This window comes from Triticum dicoccoides, chromosome 4B, assembly GCF_002162155.2.
Source record: "Triticum dicoccoides isolate Atlit2015 ecotype Zavitan chromosome 4B, WEW_v2.0, whole genome shotgun sequence".
Lineage (NCBI taxonomy): Eukaryota > Viridiplantae > Streptophyta > Magnoliopsida > Poales > Poaceae > Triticum > Triticum dicoccoides.
The window spans coordinates 142,755,495-142,777,466 of NC_041387.1; the positions used below are offsets into that span (position 1 = coordinate 142,755,495).

The following is a 21,972-nucleotide window of genomic DNA, read 5'->3' on the forward strand; positions in this document are numbered from 1 at the left end:
GCGCCCCAAATCTATAGGAGTAGAGGCACGAGACAAAGAGGAGAGATATACGAAACTGCCATCTGGAGCAATCTACTATCTCCGATGAATTAGGTTTCAGACGAGAAGAAGAAGAAAGAGGAGTGCGTTTCTCCATGCGGGGCCAAGAAGAAGAAGAAGAAGAAGAAGAAGAAGAAGAAGAAGAAGAAGAAGAAGAAGAAGAAGAAAATGAGGTGAGGAGCGAGCTGTGTGGACGAGAAGAAGAAAGAAAGAAGTAAATGGTTCTAGAATTCAAGCGCAAGGTCGAGAAGGGTATGTGCCCATTGATTGAAACAACTACAACCGGCGAGACCTCCTAACTAGTGCTTAAGGCGCCCCGATACTCTCTGGCGCCCATGCGCATTGTGGATGTGCCATGATCCATTAGCGCTTTGCACTGTTGTAGTTGCTTGAGCCCCTCAATCACTCGCTCGATCACCACGCTGGACCACTTGACCGTTGATTTTGGAAAAGGGATATAAAAAAATCATAAATTAAAAAAACATAAAAATTTGGAAAAAAACACGCATTTGAAAGTGGTTCATAAAAATTGAAAAGGTTCGTGGAATTGTAAATGTGGTTCATATTTTTTAAAAAGTTCATAAATTTGAAGAAAAGTTTAAGAATTTTAGGAAAAAAATTCAAAAAATTAGAACAACTTCAAAAACATAAGAAAAAGTTTACGAATTTGAGAAACACTTTGAGAATTTGAAAAAAAGATTAAAGAGAAAAAACAAAAAGTAAATAAAAATAGAAAGGAAACCATAAAACCTGAGCAAAAACCAGGTCAAAACAATACCGAAAAAATCAGCCCAAAAACCAGAGGGAACCAAGAGGGTCAACAAAATCGGTCCTGCGAGCAGACACTTTTGGGCCGACCATTAAACTAGCATGTAGATCGAGTTAATAAGACTAAACGTGGTGAGTTGAATAGGATCATGTGCCAACTGAGGGGCGCCCCTATGTCTCGCATTCAGCGAGATAGAGGGACCCCTCGCTGAAGGGGTGCCGCGACTTGGGCCGGCCCAGGTGCGCGGAAAACCACAACTTTGTTTTCTGTTTTTTGCTTTTTTGTTTTCATTTTTTGCTTTTTTGCTTTTTTATATTTCCAAATATTCAAAATAAATATATTACAAAAATCACTCTATATAAAATATTTGAAAATTGTTGACAAAGCATTTGAAAAATGTTAAATGTGTATATAGAAAAGGTTTACCACATATATGAAAAATGTATACAAAAAAATGTGCACGAAAAAAATTGATCATGTATTTACAAAAAAGTGAATCAAGCATTAGAAAAAATGTTGAACATGTGTTTGAAAAATGTTAAGCAGGCATTTGGAAAATGTTAATGTGTATCGAAAAAGTGGCGACCATTTCTTAAAAAAATGATGAGACAAATTTAATCATGTCTATACAAATGTTACTAAAGCATTTGATCAATGTTGAATAACTAGTTGAAAATTGTTAAATGTGTATAGAAAATATGTTAATCATGTATTAAGAAAATGATAAAGAAATTTAATCATGTATATAAAAATATTAATCAAACATTTCATAAAATGTTGAACAAGTATTTGAAAAATCTTAACCAAGAAAAATGTTGTCCATGTGTTTAATAAAAGTTAATAATGCATTTAAAAAATGTTAATCAAGCATTTTGAAAAAAATGTTAAATGTAAATAGAAAAATATTGACCATGTATTAGAAAAATATTAATCATGTATTTGATAAATGTTAATCATGCATTTGGAAAAGTTTAAAGTATGTACAGAAAAAATGTTAACCATGTAATAAAAAATGTAATCTTGTATTTTTTAATAAAGTACATGAAAAAATGTTAAAATGTGTATAGAGAAAAATGTTGACTATGTAATAAAAAATGTTAAATTTGCATTGGAAAAAAATTGTTAAACGTGTATTCGGAAAATGTTGTTGACATATAGAAAAATGTAGATTGAAAACAAAAAGAAACTAAGAAAAGAAAAAAAATGAAAATAAAAAAATAAACTAAATAAACCGAAAAAATGAAAATGAAAAATAAAACAAAAAATGCAAATAAGAATGAAAAACCGGAGGAGAAAAAGGAAAATAATAAAATGAAAATAAATCAAATAAAACAGAAGAAATAGAGAAAAAAAATAGAAAAAACATTGAAAACCAAGAAAGAAACAAAAACAGAAAAAATGTGTAAAAGCCTACTCGTTTCCTTCTAGTAGGCCGCACCCTATGAATCGTACATGAACTTGAAGTTAGCGCAGTGGCTAACAATGCTGCGATGCAACGTGGAGATCCTAGGGTCGACCCCCCGCGCTGTGATAGCCTTGCTTAATAGGGATGATAGACTACTCATATCAATAAGGAATTCCTTCTATTCCGGAAGCCCATTCGGACAGAACTCCAAAGTTAAACATGCACGGTTTGGAGTAATTTCAGGATGGGTGATTGACCGGGAAGTTGCTCCCGAATGCGCACGAGTGGGGGCAAAGTGCGCAGAAAATACTAGTATTGATCTATGGGGCCAGTCTAGATCCCGCCAGGAGTAACGACCACCGGCAGGTGTGTCCGGGGCGTACAAGTTGGTATCAGAGCCGACCCTCGCGGTTACAGGATGTTTACGCACAGGTGCGCGGTCATGTTGTTCATGACGTTTGTGACCCGTCGTGGCACACAGTATGGTACATGTACCGGACTGGATGCACAAACGTATGTGCCAAGAGGGAACGTTCCTATGGCCCGACAAGGACGTCATTTCCTCTGAATGGGGGTGTATGTGATAGCCTGGCTTAATAGGCATGATAGACTGCTCATATCAATAAGGAATTTCTTCTTTTCTGAAAGCCCATTCGGGCAAAACTCCAAAGTTAAGCATGCTCAGCTTGAAGTAATTTCAGGATGGGTGACCGACTGGGAAGTTGCTCCCGGGTGCGCATGAGTGAGACAAAGTGTGCAGAAAAGACTAGTATTGATACGTGGGGCCAGTCTAGATCCCGCCAGGAGTAACGACCACTGGCAGTGTGTCCGGGGCGTTACATGCGCGCACCTTTTTAACACCATTTTTCGCAAAATATACTCTAGTGGGTCGGTCCAATATGGTAGGCTCGACGCGAGAGGTGCTTCAGTCTCGCTTAATGCAAGATATAGCACTCGCACCAACTGAGGCTATAAGCACCAAATAGCGTTTTCTATGAAGGGATATATAGCGCGCACCATTGGGCCCTTCGAGTTGGCACTTGAAAAGAAGAGAGGCCCGGTACCTCTCAACCTACTAGACCGGGGCAGGCTGAGCGTGAGACGGTATATAACCATCTCCCATCGGGATTTTCTTCAAGGAAGAAAAGAAGAAAAAGAGCATATCACTCGGACCTGCCTCTGTCATAGAAACCCTAAGATAGGACCGGGCGGCGGCGATCCCCTGTTAGAACACAAAAGAGGCGCAACGGCTGGTGTCCGTGGGGGAAAAGTCGGGGCGAGGACGCCTCATGAGATGGAGATGGTAGGGGACTACAACAAGTTTGTGGAGATTTATCCCTTGTATGTTCCCTTTTTAATCCCATTTTTTGGAAATATACGCTAATGATCCGACCCGATACTTTAGGCTTAACACAAGAGGTGCTTCAGTCTCGCTTAATGCGAGATATAGAACTCGTGCCAACTGACGTAATAAGCGCCAAATAGCGTTTTCCGTGAAGGGATATACAGGCACACACCATTGGGCCCTCCGAGTTGGCACTCGAAAAGGGGCAATCCTATGTCGCGCTTCAGGCACCAGTGTATAGTGCTTTTTGCAAACCGACGCCTGAAGCAGCTCCCCATGAGTGGTAGTGGGGCTCAGCCCATCTTTTCCTTTTTTCTATTGTAAATCAAAAAAGTGCGGGATCACCCGGATTCTAACCCGCGCCCTCCTGTTCGATAGCGCGTTGCACTAAATACCCAACCACCTTCACCTAACATCCCCAGGTACATCTTCTTCAGTCTTTTCTTCTTACGTCTTTTTTACTCGGAACGGTTTTGTTCGATTTTCTATTCTCTTCTTTTTTTCCTAAATTGAACACACTTTAAAAAAAAGGACTTTTATCCAAAATCAATTAACTTTTTATAAAAACAATGATTTTTTTTCAAAATCAATGAAGTTTTTTTAAATATGGTGATCCTTTTTGAAAATTGACGCGTTTTTGGGTTTCAAAATTGATGGACCTTTTTTTCAAAACCGATGAAATTTCTTAAAAATTGACGATTTTTTGTTTCAAAATCAATGATTGTTTTTCAAAACTGATGAACTTTTTTTTCAACATTGATGAACTTTTTTCCAAATTGATGGACCTTATTTTCAAAACCGATGGACATTTTTTTGAAAACTGGCAACTTTTTGTTTCAAAATCGATGAATTGTTCTTTCAAAATCTATGATCGTTTTCATTTTTTCCTTCAAAATTGATAAACTCATTTAAGGGATTTTGGCAAAAAAGAAAACTATTTTGAGGGAGTGCGACCGAGAGCGATCTTTGTTTTTTCGAGGAAGCGCGATTGGGAAGGAATCGAATAATGGGCCGGCCCATGAGGTGGGGCGCGTGGGCTTCGGCGCTCCCCTAGAAAAGAACAGAGGCCTGGTGCGTCTCAACCTACTGGGCCAGACCAGGCTGAGCGTGAGACGGTTCATATAACCATCTCCCATCGGGATATCTTCGAGACCATGTGTGGGAGAAGGTCAAGGGATGGATGGAGAAGCTCCTTTCTGCTGCAGGGAAGGAAGTCTTAATCAAATCTTTTGCTCAGGCAATCCCGGTTTACTCTATGGCATGCTTCAGGTTACCAAGGGGGCTTTGTGAGAACATTACATCCATCATAAGGCAGTTCTGGTGGGGCAGTAAGCAGGGCAAGCGGAAACCAGCGTGGGTATCATGGGAGATCATGACAAGACCTAAACACATGGGAGGCCTGGGATTCCGCGATCTCGAGATCTTTAATCTTGCTTTACTGGCGAGGCAGTCATGGAGAGTGCTAAACAATCTGAATACTCTTAGCTCTTTAATTCTGAAAGCCGCATATTTTCCTAATACAGGGTTGCTTGAGGCCGAGCTGGGTGCGCACCCTTCACAGATTTGGCGTGATATTATTGATGGAAGAGATATAATGAAGCAAGGAGTCATAAGTAGGATCGGGACAGGAGAGAGCACGATGATCTGGGAACACAATTGGATCCCGCGGCAGGAAGTTTTGAGGCCCATAACCTCGTTGGTTGCCAACCCTCCCACCTGAGTGCATGAGCTGATCGACCAAACAACGTCATCATGGAGAGTGGATCTGGTTCGTACGGTTTTCATTCCCATTGATGCGGAAGCCATACTCAAGATTCCCTTGTGTACAAGTGATGAGGACATCAATACCATTGTTACACCCACAGCCCCTACTGCTACATATATGGGACCAATTACTAGAGCTCGCGCACGCCAATTAAATTATCAGGTACTTTCGTTTCTTGGTAATGATTCTAATGTTCATGAGAATATGATGCTGCCTAAATTGGATACATTTGTTTTGCTTACAAATGAAGGGCCTAGCTTGGAGAAGGATGAACATTGGAGCAAGAACAAGAACGGAGTTACAAGTGATGATTTCAGGACTTTGAAGCCACCATAATGGGTGCATGAAGCCTTGGACGAAATATACAAGATGCCACTTCATAAATTTCGTCCCGAGGCTATTCTAGGTGCTGCGTCACCTTATTATTGGGCCAGGCCCTTGTAATTTCGAAATACATAAGTATAGGCTATTTTTAGAGTCCGTATGTGTGGGGAAACAAGAGATAGGGTTGATTTCGGACCCCTCTACCAAGGGCCACGAAATTCCCCCCTCTTCCTCCATATATACAGCCCTTAGGGCACCGTTTAGACTTTGGGTTTTGTTTAGATTAAAGTTCGCCATAGCTGCAACTTCGCGTACTTCGTTTGTGTTCAACAACCAGACAAAGGCGTCACAGAACCCCACCTTGATCAATAAAGCTTTCATCTTATATTCGCAATATCCAGATTGCAATCTCAGTTTCTTGCTTGTTCTTCGTTTGCTCGCAGGAAACAGACCCTCGTGGTCAGGTTGATCGTGCTCCGGCGTGGTCAATAACCTCTCGGAGTTGGTTTAGCGATTGCTAAGGTGCGACGTCCTCGCACGTTCGTAGTCGGATCGTCAAAGTCGACTTCCACCAAAGCGATATCCATCATCTCATCGAAAGACGGGACACCTTTGCCTCTATCAAGTGGTATCAGATTTCCAGGTTGCTCAGTGAGATTTTACAGTTTTTCGTAGTTTAGATCGAGTCTTTTCTTCATACCTATAGTCCACGAAAAAGCCAAAAAAAATTAGGGTTAGTTCATCATATCCGAACCAGTCTGAGCCATTGCATAATCTTTTTAGGGTTTTGCTTTGTTGAATTTGCGGTTGCATCGTCGTGTCTAGTTGCTGGTCTTAGAGTCTAGTCTTTTAGAGTTTCGAGTTCTGGTCATAAGTTGTCACGCCGCCGCCGCACCATCATCATCGCCCCTACCATCTACCACCATTGCTTATCCGCCACCGCTTCGAATCCATATCCATATACCACCACCGCTGTCATATACCACCACCGCTGCCATCTACCACCATATATCCACCACCAATCTGAGTTCTTGTCATATTAGGTTTGTTTTCGAGATCCATCTAGATTCCGATTCGTGTTTCCTTACCGGAGTAGGTTTCGGAAAAAAAAGAGTCTGGAAACCACCCTCCGTTTAGGCTCAAAATTTTTTGAAAACACATTTGTCGAAAATTTTTCTGGCTATCCTATTTTTAGGTGTTTCTAAGCGTATTGAGACAGTCGCCGTTATATAAAGTTTTTTTGACCCGTTTCCAGTTTTTGGGTCCAGGCAGTCGAAAAAAAAATTGGTCAAAAAAAATTTCGTGCCCATCCTATTAGTTTGACCTGGGAAGAGTTTTGAGACACTCGCCATTATAGTGATTTTTCGCCAAAAAAAAGCAGCGCAAAAAAAAACAGCGCAAAAAAAAGAGCGAAAAAAAATCCAGAGTGTGCTTTTCCCTTGTTTCCGTGCAGCGCCGTGATTTTGTTAGTGTTCTAGGCTCGCGTCTCTAGTACAGTCTAGCCTAGGACCAGCACAGTACCGTCGTTGAGCGTTTATTCAACTTTGCATCTCTGAATTGATTATTGCTGATTCTTTTTTGCTACCATATTATAAGCCTTCCCAGCTCCATATACATCTACGTCGTGCGTTTGACTCTCCCTGGTAATCGCTCTATCCAAGCTTTGAGAGTTTTGACTACAACGGTTGCCGATCACCACCTGTTGCTGGGTAAGAACTGGTAAGAATTTGAGATTTGCTTGACGGGTTTGTGATACACCACCACCACTTCTTAGTAGTCTGTAGGATCATATTCTTGTGTGTTTCTATTTGCTGCTAACCATGGTAGGATCACAAGCCGATGAGACTGATTGGGAGAACCTGACGAACAAATAGCTACATGATAAATTTCAGCAAATGATGAGTGGACAGGTGCAAGATGTGCTAAACAGATTTGACGAGGCCATGGAGAAGGTAGATGGCATTGAGAAGACGTTCGAAACAAAGCTTGATAGCAAGTTTAATGAATTTCTCACGCGTTTTCCACCACCACCGCCGGCTGCACCTATCGCACCTCTGCAACAACAACAACAATGTCTCCTTCCGAATCAGTATGGACGAGCGAAGCGTGTTCCTATTGAGGATGGCCAAACTTCTGGTGCTGCTGTTCCTATTGTTGATGCTTCTTTGGCTCGTGCTACTGCTGCTGCTGGTACCCAGGAGGATGATGAGTATGCGGGCGATTATGAGGATGAGGTTGATCAAAATCTGAACTACGTGCAGCCACCAGCACCACCACCAGCAGGTCGACCTCAGGTATATATTCGTAATGGTAGGCCTGCACCACCACCTCAGGTACGAGATGATGTCCATATTCCTAAACTGAAATTGAATATTCCACCATTTGAGGGTAGATATGTTCCTGATATATATCTTACTTGGGAGTTAGAAACTGAACAACGATTTACATGTTTACAATATCCTGAGGAGAGACGGGTTGCTGCTGCTGTTTGTGCTTTCACTAGTTTTGCATGTGTCTGGTGGTCTGAACATTGTAGATTATATCCTATTCCAACTACTTGGGCTGCTTTGAAAACTGCTATGCGTACGCGTTGGGTTCCACCATATTATCAACATGAATTGCTTCAAAAATTGCAGCGTTTAAGACAAGGGAAAAATTCTGTAGAAGAATATTATCAGGAATTACAAACTGGCATGATTCGATGTGGTATTGTTGAGGAGAATGAAGCTATGCTTGCACGTTTTCTGGGTGGATTAAATAGAGAGATTCAGACCATTCTAGACTATAAGGAGTATACTAATACCACTCGTTTATTCCATCTTGCTTGTAAAGCTGAACGTGAAGTGCAGGATCGACAAGCATTGGCGCGAACTAACTTTTCTGCAGGCCGACCTTCATCATGGACACTGCGTGCATCTTCTACTTCAACTGCACCAGCACCTCAATCAGGTGCCTCCTCCAGCCGTGATACAAGAAAACAAGCACAACCACCATTATCTGCCAAGAGCGCACCTGCCGGGCCTGCACAGAGTTCTTCTTCTTCCATGGCATCAACAAGGCACACAAGTGATATTATTTGTCGTCGTTGTAAGGGAGGAGGTCATTATGCGAGAGAATTCAAATCTCTGCGTGTGATGATTGCTACCGAGGGTGGTGGATATGAGTCCGCTAGTGACTATGATGAGGAGACTTCGGCTCTTATTACACGTGAAGAACATGGTGGAGATGATTTTGATCATGAGACGCAATACATGGCTCCTGAAGACGCTGACAGGCATGAATGTTTAGTTGCTCAACGTGTTTTGAGTGTGCAGGTCACACAAGCTGAGCAAAATCAGAGGCACAATTTGTTCCATACCAAGGGAGTTGTGAAGGAACGTTCTGTGCGCGTCATCATAGACGGAGGGAGTTGCAACAACTTGGCTAGCATGGATATGGTGGAGAAGCTTTCTCTCACCACAAGACCACATCCACATCCTTACTACATCCAATGGTTCAACAACAGCGGCAAGGTTAAGGTAACACGTACTGTTCGTGTGCATTTTAGTATCTCTACATATGCTGATTATGTTGATTGTGATGTGGTACCTATGCAAGCATGTTCCTTGTTACTTGGTAGACCATGGCAATTTGATAAAAATTCTGTACACCATGGTAGAAACAATCACTATACTCTTGTTCATAAGGATAAAAATATTACTTTGCTTCCTATGACTTCTGATTCCATTTTGAAAGATGATATTAATAGAGCTAATAAAGCAAAACAGGAGAAGAATAAGAGTGAAAATCAGATTGTGGCAAAAGAATTTGAGCAACAAATGAAGCCTAATAATAAACCATCTAGTGTTGCTTCTGAAATTAAATTGAAAAGTGCATGTTTATTTGCCACCAAATTTGATATTAATGAGCTAGATTTCAGCAAATCTGTTTGCTATGCTTTTGTGTGCAAAGAGGCATTATTTTCATTCGAGGACGTGCCTTCCTCTTTGCCTCCTGCTGTCACTAACATTTTGCAGGAGTTCGCTGACGTCTTTCCACAAGACGTGCCACCGAGATTACCACCTATTCGAGGGATTGAGCATCAGATTGACTTAATTCCCGGTACTTCACTGCCAAACCGTGCACCATATCGTACCAATCCAGAGGAGACGAAGGAGATTATGCATCAAGTACAAGAACTTCTCGACAAAGGTTATATACGCGAATCCCTTAGTCCTTGTGCTGTTCCTATTATTCTAGTGCCGAAAAAGGATGGTACATCACGTATGTGTGTTGATTGTAGAGGCATTAATAATATTACTATTCATTATCGTCATCCTATTCCTAGGCTAGATGATATGCTTGATGAATTGAGTGGCTCTACAATATTCTCCAAAGTTGATTTGCGTAGTGGATACCATCAAATTCGTATGAAATTGGGAGATGAATGGAAAACATCATTTAAAACTAAGTTTGGATTATATGAGTGGTTAGTCATGCCTTTTGGGTTAACTAATGCACCTAGTACTTTCATGAGATTAATGAACGAAGTTTTACGTGCTTTCATTGGACGATTTGTGGTAGTTTACTTTGATGACATATTGATTTATAGCAGATCTTTGGAAGAACATTTGGAACATTTACGTGCTGTTTTTATTGCTCTACGTGATGCACGTTTGTTTGGTAACCTTGGGAAGTGCACCTTTTGCACCGACCGAGTGTCTTTTCTTGGCTATGTTGTTACTCCACAGGGAATTGAAGTTGATAAAGCCAAGATTGAAGCTATTGAGAGTTGGCCGCAGCCCAAAACGGTCACACAAGTGAGGAGTTTTCTTGGCCTTGCTGGATTCTATAGGCGTTTTGTGAGAGATTTCAGCACCATTGCTGCACCTCTCAATGAGCTTACAAAGAAGAATGTGCCTTTTTTTTGGGGTACCGCACAGGAAGAAGCCTTCACGGTATTGAAAGATAAGTTGACACATGCTCCTTTACTCCAACTTCCTGATTTTAATAAGACTTTTGAGCTTGAATGTGATGCTAGTGGAATTGGATTAGGAGGTGTGTTATTACAAGATGGCAAACCTGTTGCATACTTTTCTGAAAAATTGAGTGGGCCTAGTCTGAATTATTCTACTTATGATAAAGAATTATATGCTCTTGTTCGGACTTTAGAAACATGGCAAAATTATTTATGGCCCAAAGAATTTGTTATACATTCTGATCATGAATCTTTGAAACATATTAAAAGTCAAGCTAAACTGAATCGTAGACATGCTAAATGGGTTGAATTCATTGAGACTTTCCCTTATGTCATTAAACACAAGAAGGGAAAAGAAAATGTTATTGCTGATGCATTGTCTCATCGCTATACTATGCTTTCACAACTTGACTTCCAAATATTTGGTTTGGAGACCATCAAAGATCAATATGTGCATGATGATGATTTTAAAGATGTAATGCAGAATTGTAAAGAAGGAAAAATGTGGAACAAGTTCGTCGTTAACGATGGATTTGTGTTTCGTGCTAACAAGCTATGCATTCCAGCTAGCTCTGTTCGTCTTTTGTTGTTGCAGGAGGCGCATGGAGGAGGATTAATGGGACACTTTGGCGTGAAGAAGACAGAGGACGTACTTGCTACACATTTCTTTTGGCCAAAGATGAGACGGGATGTTGAGCGTTTTATTGCTCGCTGCACTACATGTCAAAAAGCTAAGTCACGACTCAATCCTCATGGTTTATATATGCCTTTGCCTGTACCTAGTGTTCCTTGGGAGGATATATCTATGGACTTTGTTTTAGGTTTACCTCGAACAAAGAAAGGGAGGGATAGCATATTTGTTGTCGTGGATAGATTCTCGAAAATGGCACACTTTATACCATGTCATAAAAGTGATGATGCTGTTAATGTTGCTGATTTGTTCTTTCGTGAAATTATTCGCTTGCATGGTGTGCCAAATACTATTGTTTCAGATCGTGATACTAAATTTCTTAGCCACTTTTGGAGATGTTTATGGGCTAAGTTGGGGACTAAACTGCTTTTTAGTACTACTTGTCACCCCCAAACTGATGGACAAACTGAAGTAGTCAATAGAATATTGTCTACTATGCTTAGGGCTGTTTTGAAGAATAATAAGAAAATGTGGGAGGAATGCTTGCCTCATATTGAATTTGCTTATAATCGTTCATTGCATTCTACTACTAAGATGTGCCTTTTTGAAGTTGTGTATGGTTTCCTACCTCGTGCACCTATTGATTTGTTGCCTCTTCCATCTTTGGAGAAGGTTAATTTTGATGCTAAACAACGTGCTGAATTGGTTTTAAAAATGCATGAGTTAACTAAGGAAAACATTGAGCGTATGAATGCTAAATATAAACTTGCTGGAGATAAGGGTAGAAAACATGTTGTGTTTGCACCTGGAGATCTTGTTTGGTTACATTTGCGTAAAGATAGATTTCCTGATTTGCGCAAATCAGAGCTAATGCCACGTGCTGATGGTCCCTTTAAGGTGTTAGAGAAAATAAATGATAATGCATACAAACTTGAGCTGCCTGCAGATTTTGGGGTTAGTCCCACTTTTAACATTACAGATTTGAAGCCTTATTTGGGTGAGGAAGATGAGCTTCCGTCGAGGACGACATCATTTCAAGAAGGGGAGGATGATGAGGACATCAATACCATTGTTACACCCACAGCCCCTACTGCTACATATACGGGACCAATTACTAGAGCTCGCGCACGCCAATTAAATTATCAGGTACTTTCGTTTCTTGGTAATGATTCTAATGTTCATGAGAATATGATGCTGCCTAAATTGGATACATTTGTTTTGCTTACAAATGAAGGGCCTAGCTTGGAGAAGGATGAACATTGGAGCAAGAACAAGAACGGAGTTACAAGTGATGATTTCAGGACTTTGAAGCCACTATAATGGGTGCATGAAGCCTTGGACGAAATATACAAGATGCCACTTCATAAATTTCGTCCCGAGGCTATTCTAGGTGCTGCGTCACCTTATTATTGGGCCAGGCCCTTGTAATTTCGAAATACATAAGTATAGGCTATTTTTAGAGTCCGTATGTGTGAGGAAACAAGAGATAGGGTTGATTTCGGACCCCTCTACCAAGGGCCACGAAATTCCCCCCTCTTCCTCCATATATACAGCCCTTAGGGCACCATTTAGACTTTGGGTTTTGTTTAGATTAAAGTTCGCCATAGCTGCAACTTCGCGTACTTCGTTTGTGTTCAACAACCAGATAAAGGCGTCACAGAACCCCACCTTGATCAGGGAGCAACTACAATAGAAAACAGCCTTGTGGTACAAAAATAGAAAAAACTGATCTGGTCCGTCGGATCCAACATGGATGGCCCATATTCTAGGGGAGACATCCGAGACACTTAATGGGCATTTTATGGAAAAACCCCTGATAATGTATGCATATAAAACATGGCTTTTACAGTAATGACCCCAACTTTCTCATATTCAATCGTTTTGTCCTCAGTTGATAAGACTAATTTTCAAATCCCCTCAACGTTGAGGCTCCGTCTCACTGATTACCCATGAAAATTGAACTTGTTGGCCCCTAAAAAAATTGTCAATATATATCACAATATTTGTATACAAATAAAATTGAAGTCATCTCATTCAAGTATATGTCAAGCTGGACCATCCCACACATAATCGGTAATCAAATGAACAGAAGTGACTCAAGTAGAAAAATCTATCATCCAAACACAATAGCTCTTATATGCAGGAACACAGGAAGCGAAACAGGGAGAATTAATAAGTAGGAACACACATACAACAGGTTAACAACTACAGTACCATATACACAATTACATAATTCTCATCAATTCTCAGTGAGGACTGGTCCATGAGCTACAAGTCGATAGACCACTCAGTTACAGCGGGTTTGGCTGCAAGCAAGACTTGCTCTCTCCTCGTAATCTGGCAGCATGGACATGACCATCTTCAGTGTTGGTACTTCTTGCTCATGGAGGTTGATGTGCTGGAAAGATGACACAAAACAAAATCTGAATCAGTTCGAGCACAAGACCGTGTAAGTCTCACACATCCATACTTAAAATATTTGATCAGGTATAATTATTTCCACAGGGGAGATTGAGATGGAATCTCCTACAGCGTTTTCTCGAACATGTTAGTGGAAAAATGATTCTAATGCAATATAACCAGCTAAATCATTTGGGTATTGTTACTATCTAGAACAAACATGTTCAAAAAAAATCTAGAACAAATATTATATGTATTTATGGGCGATTCATTTCTGTAAGGGTCAAAAGGGGAAAATACCCATATTTTCATATAACATTTTTTTGATAAAACAGAGACCATATAAACTGCTTCCTGAATTGGACATTGCCAACCATGACTACATGTTAACTAGGATGCAGCCACATTTCGTTTAAGAATAATTTTGTGGTTGTTCAAGGTCTGATTGTGTTGACTGCTCATAGATATTTAGGACGGGGAGCTCATATTGCAGGAAATTATGTGAGCCTAGAGCAAAATGGCAGTGAACCCATATACAACTAGAGATGTTCAATGAAGAGTGCTATGTTTGATGAGGTCCCATTTCACTCTTACTCCAGTGTAGACAACAACAGAAGTAATTCAGAGCATGGCAAACCTGCTTTCGTGAAGACTCAAGATTTCTTCTCTGTCGTCAGCAGATGTCGGAGCTAGGCACACAGGGGGAGGCGGAGCCTTGTGGAGTTGACCTACTGGGAAAAACACACATGGAGTTTAGTTTGTTGCAATGGCAATGATGCCTGCAAATCTGTAGCGTTAGAGCAATATCAGCCATGGAATACACCACCTCCAGATCTTGTCGATTGTACTGGGGGTAAGACAAATGGTAAATCGGCATTGGGGAATAGTACCTGGAGATTCGCTCAGCCAACGTCGCGGCGCCGAACAGGAGAGGTCCGCCCGGGCAGTCCGACCGCCGGCGGCGAGACGACCAGGATTCCTCTTGTAGCACAGCTAGGTACAGCTTGGGGCAGAGATGGGAAGCTTCCCCCAGCAGACAAACTAGCCCGGCTAGGTACAGGATCTACGCCGCCGTCGCCATCTGCAAGCCATTAGGGTTAGGGATTTGCTGGAGCTCAGCCGTTGTGACTCGATTTGGAAGAAGAAGGACACGACCAGTCAAAAACATGAGGAGATCGGGAGTAAAATAACTGGAAATGAGGGGGTATTCTATAAACAAGAGCGCACAGATCCCCCACTAGAATATGGGCCATCCATGTTGGATCCGACGGTCCAGGTCGACTTTTTCTATTTTTGTACCACAAGGCTGTTTTCTATTGTAGTTGCTCCCCCTTGATCAATAAAGCTTTCATCTAATATTCGCAATATCCAGATTGCAATCTCAGTTTCTTGCTTGTTCTTCGTTTGCTCGCAGGAAACAGACCCTCGTGGTCAGGTTGATCGTGCTCCGGCGTGGTCAATAACCTCTCGGAGTTGGTTTAGCGATTGCTAAGGCGCGACGTCCTCGCACATTCGTAGTCGGATCGTCAAAGTCGACTTCCACCAAAGCGATATCCATCATCTCATCGAAAGACGGGACACCTTTGCCTCTATCAACAAGGAGAGTTGACGACTTCTGGGCCTGGAGCAGAGAAAAGAGAGGGAATTTCACTGTCCGCTCTGCATATCACATGATCCAAAATACAAAGCTCAGTCGAGAGAACTGGCTATACGGTACCGAGGGCCCGTCCAGCACCGAGGAGAGCAATAGTTGGTCATCTCTCTAGCACACACAGGTTCCTAACAAGATCCGGGTGTTTTTGTGGCGTTTGGCAAGGGAGTCTATACCCACGTATGATATTCTGCACCACCGCAATATGGCTACCTCGCCGGCGTGCCCGATGTGCGGGGCGGCGGACTCCTGGAGGCATGCTTTGCTTGATTGCACAATGGCGAGAAGCACATGGTCCTTGGCACCTGACTCCTTGGTGGTGCGGATGAGCACCTGCGACTATCCAAGCGCAAAGGCATGGCTGCTCACTATGGGGAATTCATTATCGCATGCCGACTTCACAAGGCTCGGTGTCACTTTGTGGGCGATTTGGAGCTCCAGGAGAAAGTTGATTCATGAAGGAGTGCACCAAACACCATACTCAACTAATGCATTCGTGATCTCTTTCATCAATGATCTCCAGGTCCTAGCTAAACCACATGGAAACCCTACAGCTAAGCAGCCGCGTTCGAGCCAATGGGTGCCACCCGGGAAAGGAACCTGCAAGGTCAACATCGACGCAGCGTTGATGACAAACAGACCGGTCGGCGCGGTTTCAGCGGTGTGTAGGGACCGGCATGGAGTTTTTTAGGCGCATCCATGATTACCTTCCAGGTTTTGGACGATCCCACGACGCTTGAGGACTTGGCAGTTCGGGAGTCACTCGCTTTAGCGGACGACCTCTACGGGCACAGGATCTCGGTGCCCTCGGACTGCAAAAACGTTATTGATGATATCAAACAGGGGAGTGCAGCGGCCTATGGTGCCATCATTAGGGAGATTGTAGATCGATCCAAGTTTTTTGCTATTTGTTCTTTTAGCCATGAATTTAGGAGTTCGAATGTCGAGGCTCACAATTTAGCGAAGCATGCTCTCTCACTTGGGGTTGGCCGCCGTGTGTGGTTAGGCAACCCGAGTGATCTTTCTTTCGTCCCTGTAAACATTGTGACGAGTTAAATAAAAGCTTCGCGAGATTGCCTAAAAAAAAAATCTCCCATCGGGATTTTCTAAGAGATCATATCACTCGGACCTGCCTCTGTCGTAGAAACCCTAAGATAGGACCGGGCGGCGCGATCCCCTGTTCTAACACAAAAGAAGCGCGACGGTCGGTGTCGGCGGGGGAAAAGTCGAGGCGAGGACGACTCGTGAGATGGAGATGGTAGGGGACTACGGCAAGTTCGTGGGGCAGCAATCTGAAGGTCATTCTCGCGGCCCTGAGATCCAGAGTAAGGTTCCAGATCCTCTTTCTCGTCATTTTCGTAGGAAGAATGAGGACAAAGGCGAGGTTCCAGTTATCCCTACGTTCGAAGATGAGAGCTTGGAGGGGTCGATGCAACTGGAGAGACAGGAGAAAATGCTTTGGACTATACCCGTCAGCGCTCCACCTGATGAACAACTTGCTTTGTTGAATGCCATTGAAGAAAACAGACAGGAACAAAACACGGTCAGGTCTGCTGCGTTGCCAGCCATAATTCCTGAAGTGGTGAAAGACTATGATGCTGATGCTAGTAGTAATGAGGATAAGGGTAAGGAATGGTTGGAGGACAGAGGCAAACCCCTCTTGTGGGATCCGGGCATGGTTCTGGAGACTGATGATAAGGAGACCCAGCAGCTGCTCAAGGATAGGGCTAACAAGTCGGACATATTGGATGGTGGTGGTCATGAGACAAAGGATGAGATGGATGGTGGCAAATTTCCTGTCTCGGAGGAACAGGTCACGGTTCTGGGGACCCAGGAGATACCATGCTCTCTACTTCTTTTGGAGATCGAATCCTATATGCAGGTGCTTAACGAACTGAAGGATGCACGCAGATGCTTCTACGGTGAAGAGCTTGATAACTCCAAACAGCTGCGGATCAAAGGGGTGGCGGGTACCAAAGAGGTGGCAGCTTTGCATACCAGGCTAAGTGAAGCAAAATGTAAAATGGACCTTCTTCTGCGGGGGGACACAGAAGCTGCCAGCCGGGTACTCAAATGTGCTCGGGCGCATGAGGTAGAGCGAAAGCAGTTGACTGGGGTTGGGATGGAAGACAGTTTTTTGGAGAAGCAGGTGATTGGTCCATTGCCTTGTGAGGCTGGGATGGGAGGGGAATCCGGCAAGCAGCAGCAGTCTCAATTTCTTCCTTGCCGCCCTGGGATCCAGAGTAGTGATCCACACATGATCGAATGGACCAAATCCAACGTCAAAGCTACAGATCTCACTCCCACCATCACCAAAAGTGAAAATGGCGACAATGGTGATGTTGATGTTGATGATCGGCTTGCTACCACATTCGATCAGCATATGATCGAGCAGACCAAATCCGATGTCGAAGCAGCAGATCTCATTCCCGCCATCACCAAAAGTGACAGCAGCAACGATGTTGATGTTGATGAGCGGCTCGCTACCACATTCAGATCAGACAAGCTGTTACTTGGAGCTGCAGATCTCACTCCCACCATCACTAAAAGTGACAGCTGCAACGATATTGATGTTGATGAGCGGCTCGCTACCACATTCAAACAAGACAAGCTGTTACTTGAAGCTGCAGATCCTGTTCCCACCGACACAGCTTATGGTAATGTTGATAAGATGGACAGCGGCAAATCAATCGAGCAGTTAGACATGGAGGCCATGGAGATGGCCAGCGAGGAGAATGATTTCGCCCTGTACGCTGAGGCCCGGAACAAGGAATGGGCTCACCATGGTTACTTCGGAGACACGAGTGAGTAAATAAGTATCCTGCATGCTTTCTCACTGTTTTTTTTAATTGAACTTGGATCGTCTTTCCTTTAGACAAGGGAAGATAGCTATTTAATATAGTTAGTATCTACACCCTCCGTTTCTAAATATAAGTCTTTCTAAAGATTTCAATATGGACTACATACGGATGTATATATAGACATACTTTAAAGTGAAGATTCACTCATTTTGCTCCGTATGTAGTCCATGTTGGAATCTCTAAAAAGACTTATATTTAGGAACGGCTGGAGTACGTGTTCATTTTAGAAAGATTCCTAACACAACTTAATTTCCCTTGATTGGATACAATGCAGCGATGTTGAGTTCCATGCAGTTTGCACACTTGCAACCTGGTACCACCAAGTCATACGGTGTTGGATTCCCGCCCACCCTGCAGATCATTTCAGTCAAACTCGCGGATATAAAAGGTGGATTGGAATGGCCATTGCCCGTGTACGGCGTGGTTGCTGTCCGGGACACCATGGATCACAATCGTAACCTTCTGTTTGCTTGTGACCGGAACAAGTGCCAGATAGTCGAGAAAGATGTACGTGCACTATCTCTGCTCTTCATTTACTTTCGGGTATATGCTTTACCTGGCCCTCTTGTTGATTAGTGGCTAATTGGTGCTTGCAGCATCCTTACTTGTGCTTGACCGGCCCCTCTCGTGCAATTGTGTTTGAAGATGGTGTTATCCTTGAAATCAAACTGAAACTAAGAGGCAGCACAGTGTCTCAAGATAGAGCATTGATCACTTGTATGCGAAATTACCACGCAGGAAAGGGTACCATCAGCTTTACAAACTGCTTCTGTACAGCTGAGTTAAGTTTGGAGGTGATTCAGGAAACAGTCCAGGCCACGATCTTGGGTATCCGTGTCAAAGGGGGATCATGGCCTTCCAAATATGGAGGTAGAGTTGTTTGCTTCGCACCAGTCGAGGTCATTGATGGTCAAGACATTTCCAGTCCTGAGGAAGTGGTGCTGCTTGATTCCCGTCGTGGAGCAATGCCTAGGGCTTCAGATGGTTACCTTCGTCTCTCAAGGCATGTTGTTTCTGTAGAAATTCGAGGCAGCCTGGAAGTCGTCTTGCAGAGTTACTGTGCATCTGGTGATATCGTTTCAGAAACTAATGTAAGCTTGGGGAAGTCGTCTTTGCACCCGATTATTTCAATGCATGTCAGAAGAAATGTAAGCTTGGGGACGCTGAGGTAGAGATTACTGTTGCTTGGTCCTGTCTGGTTACGGAGAAGGAAGATATCACAAAAGAGGGCTGGCTGCTTGAAGGTCGACAAAAGAAGTGATGCAGGACGTGTATGACTGGGAGTCATGAAGCGACAGGCCAACAGCAAGCAAAACTTTGCTCTGTTCATTTTGGTTGGTGAATTGTCCTCACTATGTTTGTACCAATTAGCTATTTAAGTTCTCAACTATTCGTTTATGGACAGCAAGTTATGTTGTCGACACTAACTAATGTCACCATCTAAGTATTTGTGTATCCACTGTAACTCTTTAGGTTTTGTCGCGTGAAGTATATTCCTGTTTAGATTAGCCAGCTGTCTTGTCTGATTTTGTGTGTGTGTGTGTGTGTGTGTGTGTGTGTGTGTGTGTGTTTAGTTAAGTTGCTCTCGTTGTACTATCATTCCCCAAGAGAATAGCTGCGCAGTTTGGGGGCATGCAGCAGCTTGCATGCCTATTTTAGTTTGGAGCATATGGCTATTTCTCTCGAATAAAATCTTCCAGATTGGCTCTTTCGATGGTGAGTAATCTCCCTGCCCAGCTTTAGTTCATTGGGATTAGCTTCTTCCATTCCTTGGTTGATGGCATCCGTGAGATTTATCCCTTATTCTGAGTTTGCGTTAATCTAATTTGTCTGAATGCAATTATACAAAAGCAGCTCTTGGTACAGATGCTCCCGTTCCAGTTTAAATATGAGCACATGCTAGCCTGCCTAAGTAGAAATGGATAAACATCCAACATCCATCTGTCCTGGATATACATGTTTTTACACGTTGGCTTTGTTCTGCTATGTTTGAAGGTGACATTCCAAAAACTAATAATTTCACTGTGTTTGGATTGACATGTAAATGGTATTTACTGGATTGATCCGAAGATGTAATTGCATGTCATATATTTTTAGTGGTCTATCAAATGTTGTGTAAAAGAAATACACGGTCAGAGTGCTACCTTGCAGACTATCAATATTTATTAAAGCGACTTGCATTTTATTCAAGGCATAAGATGGAAAAGGTAGATAATCAGCAAGATCTAGTTGTTTCTGAGATCCTAGCATTTTCATGGAAGACACTGACTTGTTGATGTTTAGTGATTCCATGCAGTAATCCACTAATTTGTTTCCTTTGACGTTATGAGTATTCTATTTTTGTCAGTATTGTTTATCCTTGCTGAGGCTGGAGCTGCTTCATTCATATTCTTTGACCATAGCCCCCAAGATATGTGGCTTCTGTTTGGTGCTAATAATTTGGAAACTAGGATATACTCCCTCCGTTCCTAAATATTTGTCTTTCTAGACATTTCAAATGACTACTACATACGGATGTATGTAGACATATTTTAGAGTGTAGATTCACTCATTTTGCTCCGTATGTAGTCACTTGTTGAAATGCCTAGAAAGACAAGTATTTAGGAACGGAGGGAGTAGTATCATCCTTTTATTTAGTCACTCTACCTCTACATAACTTCTTTTCTAGGTGAATCCCAGTGGATAAAACACAGAAATTTTATGGCATGTATGTTTCTCAAAAAGAAAACAGGGAGAATGCTCTTTGAGGTATGTACGGAAAGAGGAGGACTTAATGATTATTCATTTGCCGGAACCAGAAGTAAAAATTGTTATGGTTAGGGATCTGTAAAAACATCTTTTGACGAATAGGCCAGACCGGGTCATTTCTCAAGAACCCTAGCTAAGGGCCCTGACACTACCACTTGGATCTGGAACCTACATGCTGATGCTCACAATTTCGATAGTCACACTTGTGATTTGGAGGAGATTTCTCTCTTTTGAAGTGTCACTATTTCACTATGTTTTTATGCTAAATTTGTTAACTAACGTCATGTTCTCCTAGGGATTCCAACCCTCAATAATGCTAGGATCAATTGATTGCTTGGTTGTGGACAAAATCAAAGTAGCATGATATAAAGGAGAATAAAGGTTTCGTGTTGTTTGAGCATGGTTGCTTTCCCCCCTAAAGCTAGACTAGCTTAAGTCTGTCTGATTCCTTCCTTAGTAGTAATAGCTACGAAAGGAGATGCAACAAGAGTAAGGCCTATGGAAGCTTTAGACCATGCACCAAGTCAACTGACCAAGAGCAATCTACATTACTTCACACCCGTTTGGCAATCCACCAGCTCCTCCAAATTCTAGGATCTTCGGAGCACCTATTTGCTCGATACAAGAATTTTAACTGTAGCTCCGTCTGTTCCAGGAGCGGAGTTGTGGAGCGCAGTGACACCGAATGGGCCCTTCATTACCTGCTCCGGAGTTGCATCTGATTGTTATATTACATCCAGTTGTACGAATTGCGTAATCTTTTTTTGAAGAGTCTAATGAAATTGTCTATCTAATGAAAGCATAAAAGCAATGAGCGGACTGCCGAGAGGTCTCTACTCTTACCTATTCGTTAAGAGGAATCTCATGCTTTTCAAGTATTGTAATATGCTAGATATTGCTCTTTTCGCCTCGTTAGGAATTGCATGGCCAACATGTCTGCTAGATTTTTATAATAACCATGATGTTCTATTGTGAACTTTAGTGCCACAGAAGAAAAGAAGGTCAACTCTAAGAATGGCGATAGTACACACGAGCTCGCGTGCTCCTGGTATGTGGACCAATGGTACAACGTGCACA

At 42.5% G+C, this 21,972-nt stretch overlaps 1 protein-coding gene across 1 annotated transcript; it reads left to right on the forward strand.

The window, feature by feature from the left end:
• Positions 1–16,446: 16,446 nt before the first annotated feature.
• Positions 16,447–19,623, forward strand: LOC119295499. The gene is made up of 3 exons (XM_037573933.1): positions 16,447–18,090; positions 18,422–18,654; positions 18,744–19,623. The coding sequence occupies exons 1-3, from the start codon at positions 16,536–16,538 to the stop codon at positions 19,317–19,319; spliced, it is 2,364 nt and encodes a 787-aa protein (XP_037429830.1). The 5' UTR covers positions 16,447–16,535; the 3' UTR covers positions 19,320–19,623.
• The last annotated feature ends 2,349 nt before the right edge of the window (positions 19,624–21,972 follow it).

Excerpts from the sequence above, each read along its gene's own strand:
- LOC119295499 (XM_037573933.1), top strand. The coding sequence starts at position 16,536 with ATGGAGATGGTAGGGGACTACGGCAAGTTCGTGGGGCAGCAATCTGAA. Across the intron at positions 18,091-18,421 it reads TGGTTACTTCGGAGACACGA|CGATGTTGAGTTCCATGCAG; the intron begins GTGAGTAAATAA and ends GATACAATGCAG. Across the intron at positions 18,655-18,743 it reads GCCAGATAGTCGAGAAAGAT|CATCCTTACTTGTGCTTGAC; the intron begins GTACGTGCACTA and ends TGGTGCTTGCAG.